This window comes from Heptranchias perlo, chromosome 17 (genome assembly GCF_035084215.1).
Source record: "Heptranchias perlo isolate sHepPer1 chromosome 17, sHepPer1.hap1, whole genome shotgun sequence".
NCBI classification, from domain to species: Eukaryota; Metazoa; Chordata; class Chondrichthyes; order Hexanchiformes; family Hexanchidae; genus Heptranchias; species Heptranchias perlo.
This window is the reverse complement of record NC_090341.1, coordinates 54,909,025-54,927,743: the sequence shown is the minus strand read 5'-3', so window position 1 is coordinate 54,927,743 and position 18,719 is coordinate 54,909,025. Positions and strand designations below refer to the sequence as shown.

Genomic DNA, 18,719 nt, shown 5'->3' with positions numbered 1-18,719 from the left:
GAAGGGGGAAAGAAAGACTTGCATTTATATAGCATCTTCCATGACCTCAGGGTGTCCCAAAGTGCTTTACAGCCAATGAAATACTTTTTGAAGTGTAGTCACTGTTGTAATGTAGGAAACGTGACAGCCAATTTGCGCACAGCAAGATCCCACAAACAGCAATGTGATAATGACTGGATAATCTATTTTTTAGTGATGTTGGTTGAGGGATAAAAATTGGCCAGAATACCGAGGAGAACTCCCCTGCTCTTCTTTGAATAGTGCCATGGGATCTTTTACATCCATCTCAGAGGACAGACAGGTCTCGGTTTTACATCTCACCCGAAAGATGGCACCTCCGACAGTGCAGCATTCCCTCAGTACTGCACTGGAGTGCCAGCCTAGATTTTGTGCTCAAGTTTCTGGAGTAGGGCTTGAACCCATGACCCAGAGGCGAGAGTGCTGCCCACTGAACCACAAGGTGGGGGGGGATGAGGAGGAGGGGAGAGGGAGGGGGAAGACAGAGCACTGGGGAGGGGAGGGGGAGGGAAGGAGGGAGGAAGAGAGAGAGAAGGCAGAGGGCCGGGGAGAGGGGAAGATGTAGAAGGAGGGGACGGGCAAGTGAAGAGGGAGGGGGAGATGAAGAGAAGGGGAGGGGGAAATGAAGAAGTGGAAGGGGAGATGGAGGGTGAGGGAGGGGGAGAGGGAGAAGGAAGGGAAGAGGGAAAGCAATAGCAGTCAGTTTAATAGCTGCTGAGGATACAATGCACTAAAAGTGTTTTGCTTCCCGCCTCCAGCATCATCGTGATCTTAAGCTTTTGAGCTCATGGCTTTTATTTCAGTTTGGAGAAATAGTGACTTTTTCCATTACCCACCTTAATAACATCTCTGAAAAGCCAGGCACTGAATAGTTTACAAGACAAAATACAGCATGTCGTTCTGAAGAAAGCAGAACATGTTTTTGAGGGATCATTTCTTAACATCTTGCACAAATGTTGTTGAAATCCCCCCACCAATCTTTTTCTTATGTGACAATCAGCGGGCACAAATGGATGTCAGAGAGAGTATTATTTGAGGTACACGGTCTCTTCCTGAGGATTTCCCTCAGCGAGCCGTGCTGCTTTGATGAGAGCAAGCACATCATTGTAAAGGGGCATGTGCTGGAGCCCCAAGTCATGCACAGTGCTCAATGGGCTCACTCTGCTGTGAAGGCCCATCATGGACAAGGGGCATTCAGTTCTGTCTGAATGGAGTCTTTCAAAGCTGTTGCTGGGACAAGAGGCGAATATGAGCACCTCCAGAATATATGCAGATGCATCTGAGACCTAGGAGTGAACATCTTAACTGTACAGAGGCAAGAGAGGAAAATTAACACAGACAACTCTCAGATCAAGGAATGACTGTTGAAATATAGAATATAACAATGTAGTGACCTCAATAATTTAGAAGGGTTTTTCTCTTTGAGAAGGAGGTGTTTTGGGTTGAAATGAATGTAGTTAGTCAGTGACCTGTAACACTGTAAGTCTCGGCTGTAGACTGGATGTTTGAGGGAGTGTTGTCAGCCTCAGCTGGGATGACTGTGGTCAGGCCCAGTTCTTGGACCATCACTACAAAGACTTATGCTGGTTGCTAGGGAACAGTTTCCATCTCCGCAGCTGGTGCTACGGTTTAAACCTCCCCCCCAATGCTTCAGATATATTGTTCCCCTTCCCACCTCCTTCCTGTCTCTGCCGAATGTGTTGACTCATTCTAGGGAGCAGTTCCACATGTTCTGGCAATCCTCTGGTACCTCAATCAGCAGATCACTCTTCACGTCTGAACCCAAACAATGAGTGTCAGCAGGCTATTCCACTGTAAGGAGCATTACAGGCGAGTCCAAACCTCTCTTCACTGAACATCTACACATGCACTTTCCAGCAGGGGTCACCAGGAGCCAGAACCCTTCAGGATTATTTCTCCCTGCCTAACTCAGGGGTGCTGAGGATTCTTAACACAACACTCACTCACTGATATACCATATCCTCTATTCTAGTACTGTCTGATATAGCATGCGTCTCACTGTATGGCTCCTAGCCAGGTGTCAGCCTTGACTCAGTGGTAGCACTCTCTCCTCTGAGTCAGGAGGTTGTGGGTTTAAGCCCCACTCCAGAGACTTGAGCACAAAATCCAGGCTGACACTCCAGTGCAGTACTGAGGGAGTACTGCTCTGTTGGAGGTGCCATCTTTCGGATGAGGCTTTAAACCGAGGCCCTGTCTGTCCTCTCAGATCCCACGGCACTATTCGAAGAAGAGCAAGGGAGTTCTCCCCGGTGTCCCACCCAATATTTATTCCATAACCAACCCCTAATAACAGAATATCTGGTCATTATCACATTGCTGTTTGTGGGATCTTGCTGTGTGACAAGTGGCTGCCACGTTTCCCAACATTACAACAGTGGCTACACTTCAAAAGTATTTCGTTGGGACGTCCTGAGGTTGTGAGAGGTGCTATATAAATGCAAGTCCTTTCCTTTTACTACGCCTCTTGTTTCAATGCTGTCTGATATGCCACATCTCTCACTGTAAGACTCTACACAGAGTCCAGTATACCCGAGTGTTAGAACAGAAAATGCTGGAAATGTACAGAGACTTGATCAGCATCTTAAAGAGAAACGACAGGTTTAAATTTTGGATGAGACCCTTGAGCTGCACCATCAGTTCTGAGTGAGGGTCCCATGCGTCTGGTGATAACCCTTAATGTAAACTTTATAAATAAACAGCCAAAAACTGCATAATGCTGGAAAACCAATAGGCAAGCAGAAAATGCTGGAAACACCCAGCAGGTCAGTCAGCATCTGTGGGGAGAACAGGCAGGGAGAGAGGGGTTTCAGGCTGGACTCATCTTCAGGCCCTGCCTTGTGGAAGAGCCTGATGCTGTTCTCTCCGCAGACTCTGACTGATCCGCTGTGTGCTTCCAGCATTTTCTGCTTATGTTCCCAATGTAAAGTTTCCAGATTCACTTAGACTCTCCACCAGGAAAACACATAGTAAAATGGGACTTCCACAGCTGCCAATTGTAACTATTTTACATTGGGGTTTCCCCATGTGTGCGAGAGCCCCTGTGTTCGGCATTGGCTGTGCCTGGAATCCTTGAATGCCAATGTAAAAGTAGCTTCAGAGACCAATTGTATCACCGCTGCAGCTGAGACCAGTTAGCTCAACCGAGGCCGTACTTGGGATCGTGCTCATGTGTGGGCCCCTTTAAACTGAGTAACTGCAGCAGCTCAAGAAATAATTAGTATGAATGAATTTCTAATGAATTTCTAAGAAACAACCCCTTCCCCCAAAAAAACCCTCTCATTTACCCACATTAAAGATGTGAAATATATTTCATGTAAGAGCTTTCAAAATTGTATCTAATATGCTAACTGCTGCCATTACTGTATATAATTAATCAGTGTTGATGTGCGTATACTCTTGCTTTATCCAGTGCTATTGATTGTATCGTCGTCCCGAGACCAATTAAATACGCCAAGCATTCTGCCATTTAATCATTCTGCACACTTAACACAGTCCAACTAAAAACACAGGCAGTAATTACATCTCTGGCACACACAGGAGAATTGAATGAGGGAAGTACACCAGCACTGCTCTGATAGTGGGATTTATATCTTGAGCCAAGGATGGAGGGAGCAGTGGCTGAGTCTTTAGACCCAAAAAACATTGGGGATAAAGCACCACAATGCAAATATAGATGGGACGCAGACTGTTTTAACTTGGAGAGAAAGCAAAATTAAAACTGCAATTACACAGCAGCACCTGAAAAGAGAAAAGACAGGTTAGCGTTTGAAGTTAGTGCATCCTTCCTGGTTTTAGTTTGAAAAGCTGGGAAAAGGTGAAAGCTGGTGGGTGATAAACAAAGGTCGTCTCAAAGAGGCAATGAAAAAGCATTAAAAAAAACCAAAGGATGTGACAAGAGCTAAGCAAAGGGGTGAAAAGGCAAGTTTAACTTGGACAGTGAGATTAGAGCCAGAGGATATGATTGTCAGCCTTGACCCAGTGGTAATGCTCTCGCCTCTGAGCTACAAGGTCGTGGGTTCAAGTCCCACTCCAGAGACTTGATCACATAATCTAGGCTCACACTCCAGTGCAGTACTGAGGGAGTGCTGCTGTGTCGGAGATGCCTTCTTTTGGATGAGATGTTAAACTGAGGCCCTGTCTGCCGTCTCAGCCGGATGTAAAAGATCCCATTACCCTGTTCAAAGAAGAGCAGGGGAGTTCTCCTGGCATCTGGCCAACATAACTAAAATAGATTCTCTGGTCATTAATCTTATTGCTGTCTGTGGGACTTTGATGTGCGTAAATTGGCTGCTGTGTTTCTCGACGTTACATTATTTCATTGGCTGTAAAGCACTTTGGGACATCGTGAGGTCATAAAAAGCACTAGATAAGTGTAAGTTATTTGTTTCTATAAAACTGACGAGCTTCAAACGAGACTACAGATTTCAGTTTCTTTCCCAGAGCAGTGAATCTCATTTACGAGTTACTAATTCTGTGCCAATTAATTCAGAGGTCACTGGTTAACGATTAGGAGCGGGGTCCTTGCTGATTTTCCCCCTCCCTAGCTCAGGGATGCTGAGGCCAGTTCTAACACCCCAACTGTTGCACCCTCTAAGACTAGCGAACAGCACAGACTAGGAATCAAACCTGGGATCTACTGATATGCAGGTTTAGTGCTACTCGCTGGGTCCTCGGGGGCACTTGTGATAATTATTTTTACATGTTTAGGGTCTCACTTTAGATGCCTTCTCGGGTTCATTGGTGTCAATCAACCCCATACACAGATCCCACACCCCTTATGTTCCGAATTGAATCACAGTGCCCAATATCTACTTACATGACAGCATAACTCGGGGGATGTAACAATGCATCCCCCTTGACATACAAACATGATATCATGCCTTTTGCACATTTCCGAACATGTACTTCGTCCTTATTAAGACAAGGCCAGTTGCAAATAATTAAGCTGCTTTCTTTACGCAACACAAGTGAACATGCAGAGCAACAGTTGTGCTCGGTCTCACATAAACTTGACTTCACGTAATAATACAAAATAATGAATATGTTACACTTACTTACAGCAGCAGGAGGTCTTGTTTGGCTTAAATATGCTAACTTCTAACTAGCTCCTACACTCTAACCTCCTGACTCATAAAAAGCTTGCCCTCACAACTTTTTGTTTAAAAGCTCACTTTCCGGACAGGCATCCTGACGAATTTGACTTCAGGACATCGTTTAAATGTCGGCAGCATGATAGACCCTTTAGGGAAGAGTGACCATAACATGATAAAATTCTTCATTAAGATGGAAAGTGAAGTAGTCCAATCCGAAATTAGGGACCTAAATCTAAACATAGGAAACTACAAAGGTATGAGGAGTGAGTTGGCTATGAGATATTGGGGAGCTTCATTAAAAGGCATGATGGCTAACATTTAGGGAACGAATGCATGAGTTGCAGCAATTATACATTCCTTTCTGGCTCAAAAACACAAAAGGAAAAGTGCCCAACCATGGCTAACAAAAGAAATTAAGGATAGTATTAGATTCAAAGAGGAATCATATAGAGTTGCCAGAAAAAGTAGCAAGCCTGAGGATTGGGAGCAGTTTAGAATTCAGCAAAAAAGGACCAAGAGATTGATTAAGACGGGAAAAATAGAGTATGAGAGTAAACTTTCAAGGAACATAAAAGTGGACTGTAAAAGCTTCTACAAGTATGTAAAAAGAAAAAGATTAGTGAAGACAAATGTAGGTCCCTTACAGTCAGAAAGGGGAGAATTTATAATGGGGAACAGGGAAATGGCAGAGCAATTAAACAAATACTTTGGTTCTGTCTTCACGGAAGAGGACACAAATAACTTCCCAGAAATACTAGGGAACCAAGGGACCAGTGAGAAGGAGGAATTAAAGGAAATTAGTATTGGTAAAAAAAAATGCTGGAGAAATTAATGGGACTGAAAGCCGATAAATCCCCAGGACCTGATAATCTGCATCTCAGAGTACTAAAAGAGGTAGCCATGGAAATAGTGGATGCATTAGTTGTCATCTTCCAAAATTCTATCGATTATGGAACAGTTCCTGCAGATTGGAGGGTGGCAAATGTAACCCCACTATTCAAAAAAGGAGGGAGAGAGAAAACAGGGAACCAGAGACCGGTTAGCCTAACAATACTAGTAGGGAAAATATCAACGGGATTAGACAAGGCAACATGGATTTATGAAAGGGAAATTGTGTTTGACAAACCTACTGGAGTTTTTTGAGGTTGTAACTGGTAGAATAGATAAGGGAGAACCAGTGGATGTGGTGTATTTGGATTTTCAGAAGGCCTTTGATAAAGTCCCACATAAGAGGTTAGTGTGCAAAAGTAAAGCACATAGGTTTGGTGGTAACATACTGGCATGGATTGAAAATTGGTTAATAGACAGGAAACAGAGAATAGGAATAAATGGGTCTTTCTCGAGGTGGCAGGCAGTGACTAGTGGGTACCGCAGGGATCAGTGCTTGGGCCCCAGCTATTCACAATATATATCAACGATTTGGATGAGGGAACCAAATGTAATATTTCCAAGTTTGCTGATGACACAAAACTAGGTGGGATCGTGAGTTGTGAGGAGGATGCAAAGAGGCTTCAAGGCGATTTAGACAAGTTGAGAGAGTGGGCAAATACATGGCAGATGCAGTATAATGTGAAGTTATCCACTTCAGAAGGAAAAACAGAAAGGCAAAGTATTATTTAAATGGTGATAGATTGGGAAATGTTGATGTACAAAGGGACCTGGGTGTCCTTGCACACCAGTCACTGAAAGCAAACATGCAGCAAGCAGTTAGGAAGGCAGATGGTACGTTGGCCTTCATTGCAAGAGGATTTGAGTACAGGAGCAAGGATGTCTTACTGCAGTTATACAGGGCCTTGGTGAGACCACATCTGGAGTATTGTGTGCAGTTTTGGTCTCCTTACCTAAGAAAGGATACACTTGCCATAGAGGGAATGCAGCGAAGGTTCACCAGACTGATTCCTGGGATGGCAGGACTGTTGTATGAGGAGAGATTGGGTCGACTCGGCCTGTATTCACTCGAGTATAAAATTCTGACACGGCTAGACAGACTGGATGCAAGGAGGATATTTCCCCTGGCTGGGGGGGTCCAGAACAAGGGGTCACAGTCTCAGGATATGGGGTAGGACATTTAGGACTGAGATGAGGAGAAATATCTTCACCCAAAGGGTGGTGAACCTGTGGAATTCTCTACATTTAGAAGGCTGTGGAGGTCAAGTCACTGAATATATTTAAGAAGGAGCTAGATAGATTTCTAGACCCAAAAGGCATCAAAGGGGTATGGGGAGAGAGCGGGAATATGGTATTGAGATAGAGGATCAACCATGATCATATTGAACGGTGGAGCAGGCTCGAAGGGCTGAATGACCAAATGGCCTGCTCCTCTTTTCTATGACAGGCTGGCTGGCGGGGAGCGGATGCCAGATAAGTGGGACATCAGGAGGGGTTTGGGGCCGGACACAGGATTGGGGTCGGTCATCGGGAGGGTGGAGGTCATCGGGGTGGTGTTGGAGATCATGGGTGGCGTGGGGAGGGTCGGAGATCGTGTGTGTGGGTTTGCGGCAGGTAGGCTTGATGGGCCTGGAGGAAACACTCCTGCTCCTCCGGGCCCACAAGCAGTGCAATAAAGGCACTCACCTGTTGATCTGGGCCTTCTCTCCTCCTTATGTGACGTGAAGCGGGAGGCCCGGGAATCCTGGCCCCCAGGAGTTAAAAATTAAAAACCTATAAAATGGAGGCCAGCGGCTTCCTTAAAAGTTTTCACTGACCCGACCCGCCTCCTGAGAGCTGGTTGGTCGCCCGCCCCTCGACTCACCTCCGTTAAAACCAGAAGTAGACGGGTTGGAGGTGGGTTGGGGTCGGGTTTTACATTTTCACCCTCCCACCCGCTCCCAAGCCACCCGTCTTTGGTGGTTAAAATTACCCCCCTTGTGTCTCTGCCTCTATTTTTTATCTTCCTATGGTCACAACTTGAGGATAACCCCCGCTGAATGCTCGGGAACAGGGACCTCCCAGCACTACAGGCGTGAGATGTTTTATCGATTACCGAGACAGGCTAATGAATTGTTTGTTTACAGTCTTTAACTGGTTCTGCATCACTCCTTTTCTTGCCTCCGATAGAGTCTGTCCCTGGGCCGTGGACCGAGGCAAAGCTGCAGCCACTCGTATGAATCAGCTGGTGGCTGCAGATCTGGCAGCTCCTTTGACTTATTCTCCATGTATGGACAGCTATTAAATATACTGAAGAATTTACTGCCCCGCAGTTTAATGACAGTGACTCCAAGCCAGTTTATCTGTCTCATAAAGCCCGACTGTCTTCATTTACCGATTAGATTAATAGATACTTAAGCAAATTTAAAAGATCAGAGGAACAAAGAGCAACAGCTGGACTGATCAGAAAAGAAAACCAACCCTTTGAGTTTGAATTATCCCCAGTGCACTGCCCATTGACACCAATAATACATGAACTCCCTGAGGGAGCTCCGATAGAGAATCATCGCCTGCAGCAAAAGGAAATGTTCATTCGATGAGAAACTAGACCCTGGAAAATCATTCTTGTGTATGGTGCCTGGTCCAAAAATAAAACTGATAACAATTCACAGCATCTCTGCTCTAAGATCATGGACTGTTCCAGAACATTTATAACAATCTCTGTCATGTACCGAGTATATTGTAACCCGTACCTAATCCATTCCTGTTACACTGGGTATATAGAGGGTATGTAATATAACCCATACCTCATCCATCCACCATTACACACCCTCTATATACCCAGTGTAATATAACCCATACCTCAAGCATCCACCATTACATACCCTCTATATACCCAGTGTAATATAACCCATACCTCAAGCATCCACCATTACATACCCTCTATATACCCAGTGTAATATAACCCATACCTCATCCATCCACCATTACACACCCTCTATATACCCAGTGTAATATAACCCAAACCTCATCCATCACCATTACACACCCTCTATATACCCAGTGTAATATAACCCAAACCTCATCCATCACCATTACATACCCTCTATATACCCAGTGTAATATAACCCAAACCTCATCCATCACCATTACATACCCTCTATATACCCAGTGTAATATAACCCAAACCTCATCCATCACCATTACACACCCTCTATATACCCAGTGTAATATAACCCAAACCTCATCCATCACCATTACACACCCTCTATATACCCAGTGTAATATAACCCATATCTCATCCATCACCATTACACACCCTCTATATACCCAGTGTAATATAACCCATACCTCATCCATCCACCATTACATACCTTCTATATACCCATTGTAATGTATCCCAAACCTCATCCATCACCATTACATACCCTCTATATACCCATTGTAATATAACCCAAACCTCATCCATCACCATTACATACCCTCTATATACCCATTGTAATATAACCCAAACCTCATCCATCATTACATACCCACTATATACCCATTGTAATATAACCCAAACCTCATCCATCACCATTACATACCCTCTATATACCCATTGTAATATAACCCAAACCTCATCCATCACCATTACATACCCTCTATATACCCATTGTAATATAACCCAAACCTCATCCATCATTACATACCCACTATATACCCATTGTAATATAACCCAAACCTCATCCATCACCATTACATACCCTCTATATACCCAGTGTAATGTATCCCAAACCTCATCCATCCATCATTACATACCCTCTATATACCCATTGTAATATAACCCAAACCTCATCCATCACCATTACATACCCTCTATATACCCATTGTAATATAACCCAAACCTCATCCATAATTACATACCCACTATATACCCATTGTAATATAACCCAAACCTCATCCATCACCATTACATACCCTCTATATACCCAGTGTAATGTATCCCAAACCTCATCCATCCATCATTACATACCCTCTATATACCCATTGTAATATAACCCAAATCTCATCCATCCACCATTACATGCCCTCTACATACCCATATAAGTCATTAACACCTATTAAAGAATGAAAACTTTTTAAAATCTCTGATTGCGAGTAACTGCCTGTGTAATGCCCGACAGGTACTGGAGACACTGCCTTTCTGTCAGGTACCTCATTCACGTGAGTCTTGCAGAGTATCGGGGCTCCCAGTATTGTGGAACCCACCTTGTTTTCACTACGGGCAGCTGTGAGAAACCAGGCAGCAAAGCAAGGACAACGTCCCAACTCTCATGATCTGACCGCAGACCTTCCCTGATACCAATGGATGGCTCGTGTAATAACACGTCCAGCCCACAGCCAGAAATATGGCAACCACTCACTACACCTCGAGGCACTGAGATGCTTTATTCTATCAGTCTGGGTTTCAGTAGAGGGCCTTACAGTGCCCTTCTTCCCCTCTCCTCACTTCTCACTTCCAAGCACTGCCCTCCCTTAAGTGCCAAATAGTAAGAGAGCCGGTGAATCCCAGGTAAAAGCGGGGTCTGGATTGCTGGCCTTGGAGAGAAGGTCGAGACTCTTACATTAGTGGCTGGAGCCTGCTTCAGGACCGCTGCACGTTTCTGTCCTCTGCAGGTTTTAACAGAAAGCGCCTCGAGCGGCATCCAAATTGTTTGTGCTCCCTTCAACGAGCAGTCATTTGTGTTCGAGTGCACCAAATTTATCGGAGAATGTCACAGTCTGATCCTTGTTTGGTATGTGTAAAGCTGCTGTAATATTGCTCTGGAGGCACCATCTCCCGACGGGTCAGCCCAACCGCCAATCTTAGCGAATCCCGGCAAGTTTACTTTCAGATTACAACTGGCTGTGCGAGGCCTGGGCATCTCTTCCATCTGCTTTCAATCCCCCCCCTCCCCATCACTCTTATCTCCCGTTTGGCATTATCCTCACCCTCTTGTAAAACATTCTGAGATAGGCTTCTGTATCAAGAGTGCGGTGAAATGCAAGTAGTGGTGGTTGGGCAGAGGCTACTCAAGGAGCTGGATCAAATTCATCATCTTGTATTTTCACATATGGGAAAAGCTGTTGTAAAGTGTGCGATGGTGGTGTCCGTGTATACTTGGAGTCAATCTTGCCCAACCTTTTCTCTTTTTACCTCAGGTGCAGATTCATGCAGTGACAACAGCTCGGTGACTTACGAGGCCTACACAGAGAGCAGGGAGACATCACTGGCAGCGTCAGTCACCCCCGGCCTGACCAACAGGGAGCCCGAGGACAGCGACAACAAGAGCGACAGAAGCGAGTCCATGGCGAGCGGATCGTCGTTTGAGGAACTCGACCTTGAAGTGCGCGATAATGGGGAAAGGCCCGGGGTCACTCAGCAGGGCTCCGAGGCCAAGAAGGAGCTGGATCAAATGGCAGAAACAAAGAAATCTTTGGATATCAGGAGAATAGAGGAAGAATAAAAATAGAAGGAGAATGTAATGATGCAATTGGGACCACGCAAACATTTCCTGTGTCCATTGGTTACTGACGGCTTGCTGCAACTCCAGAGAAATGTAATACTTAACCAATCAAATAGCTTGAAATTATGGTTTGTATCAGATTAAAGGCCAGAGCTTGTATCAATATGTATGCAATGCACAAATTGGAGCAAAATTAATCATTTTTTAAAATAAATTCAAATAATTTGATTTTAACAATTAAAAATGAGGTCTATATTTCTATTTCTACTCTTGCACTTCACCAACACTTCCATTTAATTTTTCTCCCATTCTCTCTGGGGTTTGGGGTTTCTTGATTCTTTTCACTTGGGGCGCTGGAACATTCTGCTGAACTAGCACCACCTGTTTGAATGTTGTGGGCCTGGGGGTTTGGGAAGGACCTGTTTGAATGTTGTGGGCCTGGGGGTTTGGGAAGGACCTGTTTGAATGTTGTGGGCCTGGGGGTTTGGGAAGGACCTGTTTGAATGTTGTGGACCTGGGGGTTTGGGAAGGACCTGTTTGAATGTTGTGGACCTGGGGGTTTGGGAAGGACCTGTTTCAATGTTGTGGACCTGGGTGTTTGGGAAGGACCTGTTTCAATGTTGTGGACCTGGGGGTTTGGGAAGGACCTGTTTGAATGTTGTGGACCTGGGTGTTTGGGAAGGACCTGTTTCAATGTTGTGGACCTGGGGGTTTGGGAAGGACCTGTTTCAATGTTGTGGACCTGGGTGTTTGGGAAGGACCTGTTTCAATGTTGTGGACCTGGGGGTTTGGGAAGGACCTGTTTGAATGTTGTGGACCTGGGTGTTTGGGAAGGACCTGTTTCAATGTTGTGGACCTGGGGGTTTGGGAAGGACCTGTTTGAATGTTGTGGGCCTGGGGGTTTGGGAAGGACCTGTTTGAATGTTGTGGACCTGGGGGTTTGGGAAGGACCTGTTTGAATGTTGTGGGCCTGGGGGTTTGGGAAGGACCTGTTTGAATGTTGTGGACCTGGGGGTTTGGGAAGGACCTGTTTGAATGTTGTGGACCTGGGGGTTTGGGAAGGACCTGTTTGAATGTTGTGGACCTGGGGGTTTGGCATCCAATCTATGGCCCCATGGGCTATTTTTGGTGGCTCAGCCCGGGCACTCCACTCCATGAAGGCCAGGTAACTCAGTCCTATTTGCCCTTATATATATCCCTTACTCACTGCTTTGTTCTGTTTGGATTTCACGGAGCTGGAGGTTTGGCAAAGTATGTTGCCTCATTAGTGAACAAATGCTAACTCAGAACACTGAAGCCTTTTAGTATCTGTAGCTCAAGATACCTGCAAATTATAGCGAATATGGGGTTTAGATTTTATATTCAGTCCGCAGAGCTCTGTGGTGTGACCCTGAAATGGCCACAAAGACAAAAACACTTGTTAAACTGAAGAGCTGTCAAAACCAGGCTTAGCCTCACTATAATGGGAATGTTATTTTTGTATCTTTCCCTGGAGAATGGTGTGAAGTAGTGGAAGGATTCGCAGGCTGATTAACAGTCTGATGGCCACTGCTTCCATGGTCGTAACCGTCTTTATGCCGGCCAATAGGGAGGTTAGTCCTGTACAGCGGGAGGGTTTTACGGGCTGCTGCATCCAAATGACGATGGGGGTCCACCCACACCCACCAGACGCCAGTATCCCGCTGGATGTCAACCCAGAATTCAGAGCCGTTCCACTTGCTGGGGCGGGCTGGCATGGGGTTCGAACCCTGCACCTTCTGACTCAGAGGCAGGACTGCTACCACTGAGCCAAATATATATAAGACACACTGAAATCTTGAAGCTAAATTTCTCTTAAAGACGCCAAAAGCATTTACACCAGAAGATTCAGATCAGTTCGCTCAATTTGAATCTAGCCCCAACATTCCCTTTCAGATTACATCAAGCTCCACAATGTACAAAGAGCTTCACCTTCTCCGTCACATTGATTTGGCTGCAAGCCTCAGAAATGAAGAGACAGCTCAGTCAGGCACCCTTTCATATCAGCAACTTGGGTGCTGAAATGATGCTTTAAATTACTACTGTACAAAGGCGTAACAAATTTGTCTGAAATTTCTCTTTGCAGTATTTTAACCCATTTTTTAAAAACCGATTCAAATAGTCACCAGAACTGGGTGCAGTGACCTGAGTGTGAACTCTTTAATTCTCTATCACTGTTACAAATTTCAGTGTTAGATATTCCCTTGGGTTCCCATAAGTGGACCTTGTATTCCCTGCAATGTGAAGTCCACCGTTTACTGCTGAATAACTGGTGAAATGATACCGTGACCCAGGAATCATAACATAGACCGCTTGCTGTGTGTACTGGATACGACAATCTTGTACTTGCCAACATGTGTATTCTGTTATCTTTGTGGAATATGAACTGAAAAAGACTTCAGAGAGTTGAAGCAGGATTATAGACCAACAATCTGGTTTATTTTACATGGAATATATGAATGAACAGAGTCCAGTTTTCCAGTGAGACACATCTGTTTCCTGCCACACCTTGTACCATGAAAATAATTGAATTTGTGACTTTGTCACTATTCTAGGCAGAGCTTCACGTACAAGTTTCTGTCCCTAAGATAATCAGTCCATAAATACCTCTGTTACAAGCTGCACCCTTTTGTATTTAGGCCTGGAGTCTTTCAGCCTCCCTGACTGACTAGAGAAAGAGAGATCTCCCTGTGGCTTTGACCATCTCAGACTGCCTCTCCAGAGAGAAACCAATACAAAAGACAGTCTTCTAACTCTTCTCTCAACTTCTTGTTGTTGAAAATTGGTTCACAGAGCTACCAATCAAAGTTACCCCCTTGAATGAAAAGCTGCCCCCTTGGTGTGGAGCTAGCAGTACCTGTATGCTGGGTTCACCCAAGCCTTCTGCCAGGCACAATGAATAAAAACCATACCAGCACTGGGGACAAATTGCTATCCAATGGATTCTATAACTTCCCATTGTCTCAAAACTGGCATAACATACACAGTAAATAGAGTGCTGGCTGTTGCACCTGGGATATCACTCAGAACCATCCTAATCAACATTATAAATTGCTTGTTTACCCCTGGGAGTTAATTCTTTGTAAGCTGAATTTATAGCACTTACAGCAATATCATATCATGAGTTAAAACTAAGGCCCCTCCAGACCTAAATGCTACATTTACCTAAAAAAAAGTGACTCCACTTCTAAGAAGTTCATTATATGTGAAGTGCTTTCAGACATTTCTGAGGGACGTAATATGGCATAACAACAACAAACAACAACTTGTATTTATATAGCACATTTAGCATAGAAAACTGTCCCAAGGTTGTTCACAGAGGTGTAATCAGACAAAAACGGACGCTGAGCCAAAGAAGGAGATATTAGGAGGGGTGTCCAAAAGCTTGGTCAAAGAGGTGGGTCTTAAAGGAGGAGAGTATGGTGGAGAGGCATAAGGGTTAGGGAGGGAATTTCAGAGTATTTGTAGGTAGTTGTAGGCACGGCCACTAATGGTGGGGGGTTGGCGGTTGCACAGAGGCCAGTCAGAGGAACAGAGTTTTCAGGGCGGTTGTAGGGTTGGAGGAGGTTTCAGAGATAGGGAGCGGTATGGCCATGAAGGGATTTAAACATGAGAATGATCATATTAAATTGGAGGCATCGGTGGACTGGGAGCCAATGTGGGTCAACACTATTTATAAAACAAGCTTGTTCTTTCTTTCTTTTGTTCTTTCTTTCCTTCCTCTTTCTTTCTTTCTCACTTCCTTACTATCTACGCACCTCCATCACTTTCCATGTCACCCCGTACTCCAGTTGTCTATCCTGTCCTTGGCCCTCACTGTGGAGATGTTTTCATTGACCAATTGATCATTCCATATGAGTCTTTCTTCCACTGTGTTATTTATGTGGTTTCCCATTTACTTGAGTCCTTATATTTACCATTTTGAACCTACATTTATTTATATTAATTGATTGTGCCATTTTTCATTTATCTTCCCAGATTATCTCACTTTAAATGATATCCCTCTCCTTGGCACATGTTACTTTTAAATACAATATTGTCCCATCAACAAGCTTGGCCCTAATGGTTGCTAGGTCTTATTTTTCTTTCTCTGATTTAGTTAGAGAGCAGACTGGTGAACTCCTGCAGTCCTCTGTCAATGTTGCTCTAAAACCAGCTGCTAGATAAAGAAAAGGAAATCCTATTCAGAGAGCACCTTTCCTGTCTTCAGCACCTCCCAAAGCACTTCACAGCCAATCAATTGCTTTTCAAGTGTAGTCACTGTTGTAATGTAGGGAAATGCAGCATCCAACTTGTACACAGCAAGGTCCCACAAACAGCAATGCGATAAATCACCAGTTAATATATTTTTGGCAATGTTGGTTGAGGGAGGGATGTTGGCCAGGACACCGGGGAGAACTCCCTGTTCTCCTTTCAATAGTGCCATGGGATTTTTTGCATCCACCTGAGAGAACAGACAGTCCCTCAGTTTATCGTCTCATCTGAAAGACATTGCCTCTGACAGTGTAGCACTCCCACTGTACTGCACTGAAGTGTCAGCCTAGATTATCTGCTCAGATTTCTGGAGTGGAGCCTGAACCAATGACCCATGATAAAGGAAAAATGGGTGGAGAAGTAATTAGGCTCAGCTCAAACCTCTCCTTTACTCCTCTGTTGTGTTCATGAAGTTAGCATGTAGCTAAACACAGGGAGGAACCTACGTCTTACTATTCTGTGGTGCAAGGTACCTTATCTCACTCTCTGGTTCCTTACCTTCATGTACCCTGTCATATACCTGAATATGAAACCTCTTAACTCTCCAAGATACCACAGGAACATGAAACAGGCAGAAGACCAGAAGACCAGAAGAGATAGGAGCAGGAGTAGGCCATTCGGCCCCTCGAGCCTGCTCCGCTTTTTAATGAGATCATGGCTGATCTGATTTTTACCTCAACTCCACTTTCCCCCCCTTTTCCCCATATCCTTTGACTCCCTTGGTGATCAAAAATTTGTCTAACTCAGCCTTGAACGTATTCAATGACTCAGCCTCCACAGCTTTCTGGGGTAAGGAATTCCAAAGATTCACAACACTCTGGGATAAGGAATTCCTCCTCATTTCCGTCTTAAACGGGCAACTCCTTATTCTGAGACTATGCCCCCTAGTTTTAGATTCCCCCATGAGAGGTAATATCCTCTCAGCTTCCACCCTATCGAGTCCGCTCACAATCTTAAATGTTTCAATAAGAAACATGGCTGCAGGGTGACAACGACTGGGAGTTAAATATGCCAGGGTATTTAACAATCAGGAAGGACAGGCAGGAAGGAAGGGGAGGTGGGGTGGCTATGTTAATAAGGGAAGGAATCACTGTAATACAGAGAAAAGATATTGGGACAAAGGATCAGGATAATGAAACAGTTTGGGTAGAGATAAGGAATAATAAGGGGGAAAAAACACTAGTGGGCATAGAATATAGGCCTCCTAATAGTTGTAACTCTGCTGGAAGAAGTATTAATCAGGAAATAGTCGGGGCATGTAATAAGGGAACAGCTATAATTATGGGGGATTTTAACTATCATATTGACTGGACAAATCAAATAGGGCAGGGCAGCCTTGAGGAAGAGTTTATTGAGTGTATTAGGGATGGATTTCTTGAGCAGTATGTAACTGATCCTACAAGGGGGCAAGCAACCTTGGACCTGGTCCTGTGTAATGAGCCAGGATTAATTAATAATGTCCTAGTAAAGGATCCCCTTGGAATGAGTGACCATAACATGGTTAAATTCCATATCCAATTAGAGGGTGAGAAGGTTGGTTCTCAAACAAGCGTACTGAGCTTGAATAAAGGAGACTATGATGGTATGAGGGCGGAATTGATTAAAGTGGACTGGGAAAATAGATTAAAGGGTAAGACGGTACATGAGCAGTGGTGTTCATTTAAGGAGTTATTTTACAACTTTCAAAACAAATATATTCCACTGAGGAAAAAAGGGTGTAAAAGAAATGACAGCCATCTGTGGCTAAGTAAAGAAATTAAGGATAATATCCGACGAAAAACAAGGACATATAAGGTAGCCAAACTTAGTGGGAGGATAGAAGATTGGGAAGTCTTCAAAAGACAGCAAAAAGTAACTAAAGGATTGATTAAGAAAGGGAAGATAGATTATGAAAATAAATTAGCAAAAAACATAAAAACAGATAGCAAGAGTTTCTACAGTTATATAAAAAGAAAAAGGGTGGCTAAGGCAAACGTAGGTCCTTTAGAGGATGAGACCGGGAAATTAATGGTGGGAAACATGGAGATGGCAAAAATGCTGAACAAATATTTTGTTTCAGTCTTTACGGTAGAGGACACTAAGAATATCCCAGCACTGGACAAACAGGGGGCTCTAGGGGGGGAGGAGCTGAATACGATTAAAATCACTAAGGAATTGGTACTCAGTAAAATAATGGGACTCAAGGCGGATAAATCCCCTGGACCTGATGGCTTACATCCGAGGGTCTTGAGGGAAGTGGCAGTAGGGATTGTGGATGCTTTGGTAATAATTTTCCAAAATTCTCTGGACTCGGCAAAGGTCCCAGCAGATTGGAAAACTGCTAATGTAACACCCTTATTTAAAAAGGGTAGTAGGCAGAAGGCTGGAAATTATAGACCAGTTAGCCTAACATCTGTGGTGGGTAAAATTTTGGAGTCTATTATTAAGGAGACAGTAACGGAACATTTAGATAAACATAATTTAATAGGGCAAAGTCAGCATGGCTTTATGAAGGGGAAGTCATGTCTGACAAATTTACTTGAGTTCTTTGAGGACATAACGTATAGGGTGGATAAAGGGGAACCAGTGGACGTAGTGTATTTAGACTTCCAGAAGGCATTCGACAAGGTGCCACATAAAAGATTATTGCTCAAGATAAAGAATCACTGGATTGGGGGTAATATTCTGGCATGGTGGAGGATTGGTTATCTAACAGGAAGCAGAGTTGGGATAAATGGTTCATTCTCGGACTGGCAACCAGTAGCCAGTGGTGTTCCGCAGGGGTCGGTGCTGGGTCCCCAACTCTTTACAATCTATATTAACGATTTGGAGGAGTGGACCAAGTGTAACATATCAAAGTTTGCAGATGATACAAAGATAGGAGGGAAAGTAGAGAGTGAGGAGGACATAAAAAACCTACAAGGGGATATAGACAGGCTGGGTGAGTGGGCGGAGATTTGGCAGATGCAATACAATATTG

General features: G+C 44.2%; 1 protein-coding gene across 1 annotated transcript in view; it reads left to right on the top strand.

Moving 5' to 3' along the window:
• LOC137334317 (testis-expressed protein 264 homolog) overlaps positions 1-11,732 on the top strand; it is a 395,775-nt gene extending 384,043 nt beyond the window's left edge. Inside the window, exon 4 of the mRNA XM_067999008.1 lies at positions 11,184-11,732. Within this exon, the coding sequence (XP_067855109.1) occupies positions 11,184-11,488 (305 nt within the window). The 3' untranslated portion in view covers positions 11,489-11,732. The remainder of the gene's footprint in view (positions 1-11,183) is intronic.
• The last annotated feature ends 6,987 nt before the right edge of the window (positions 11,733-18,719 follow it).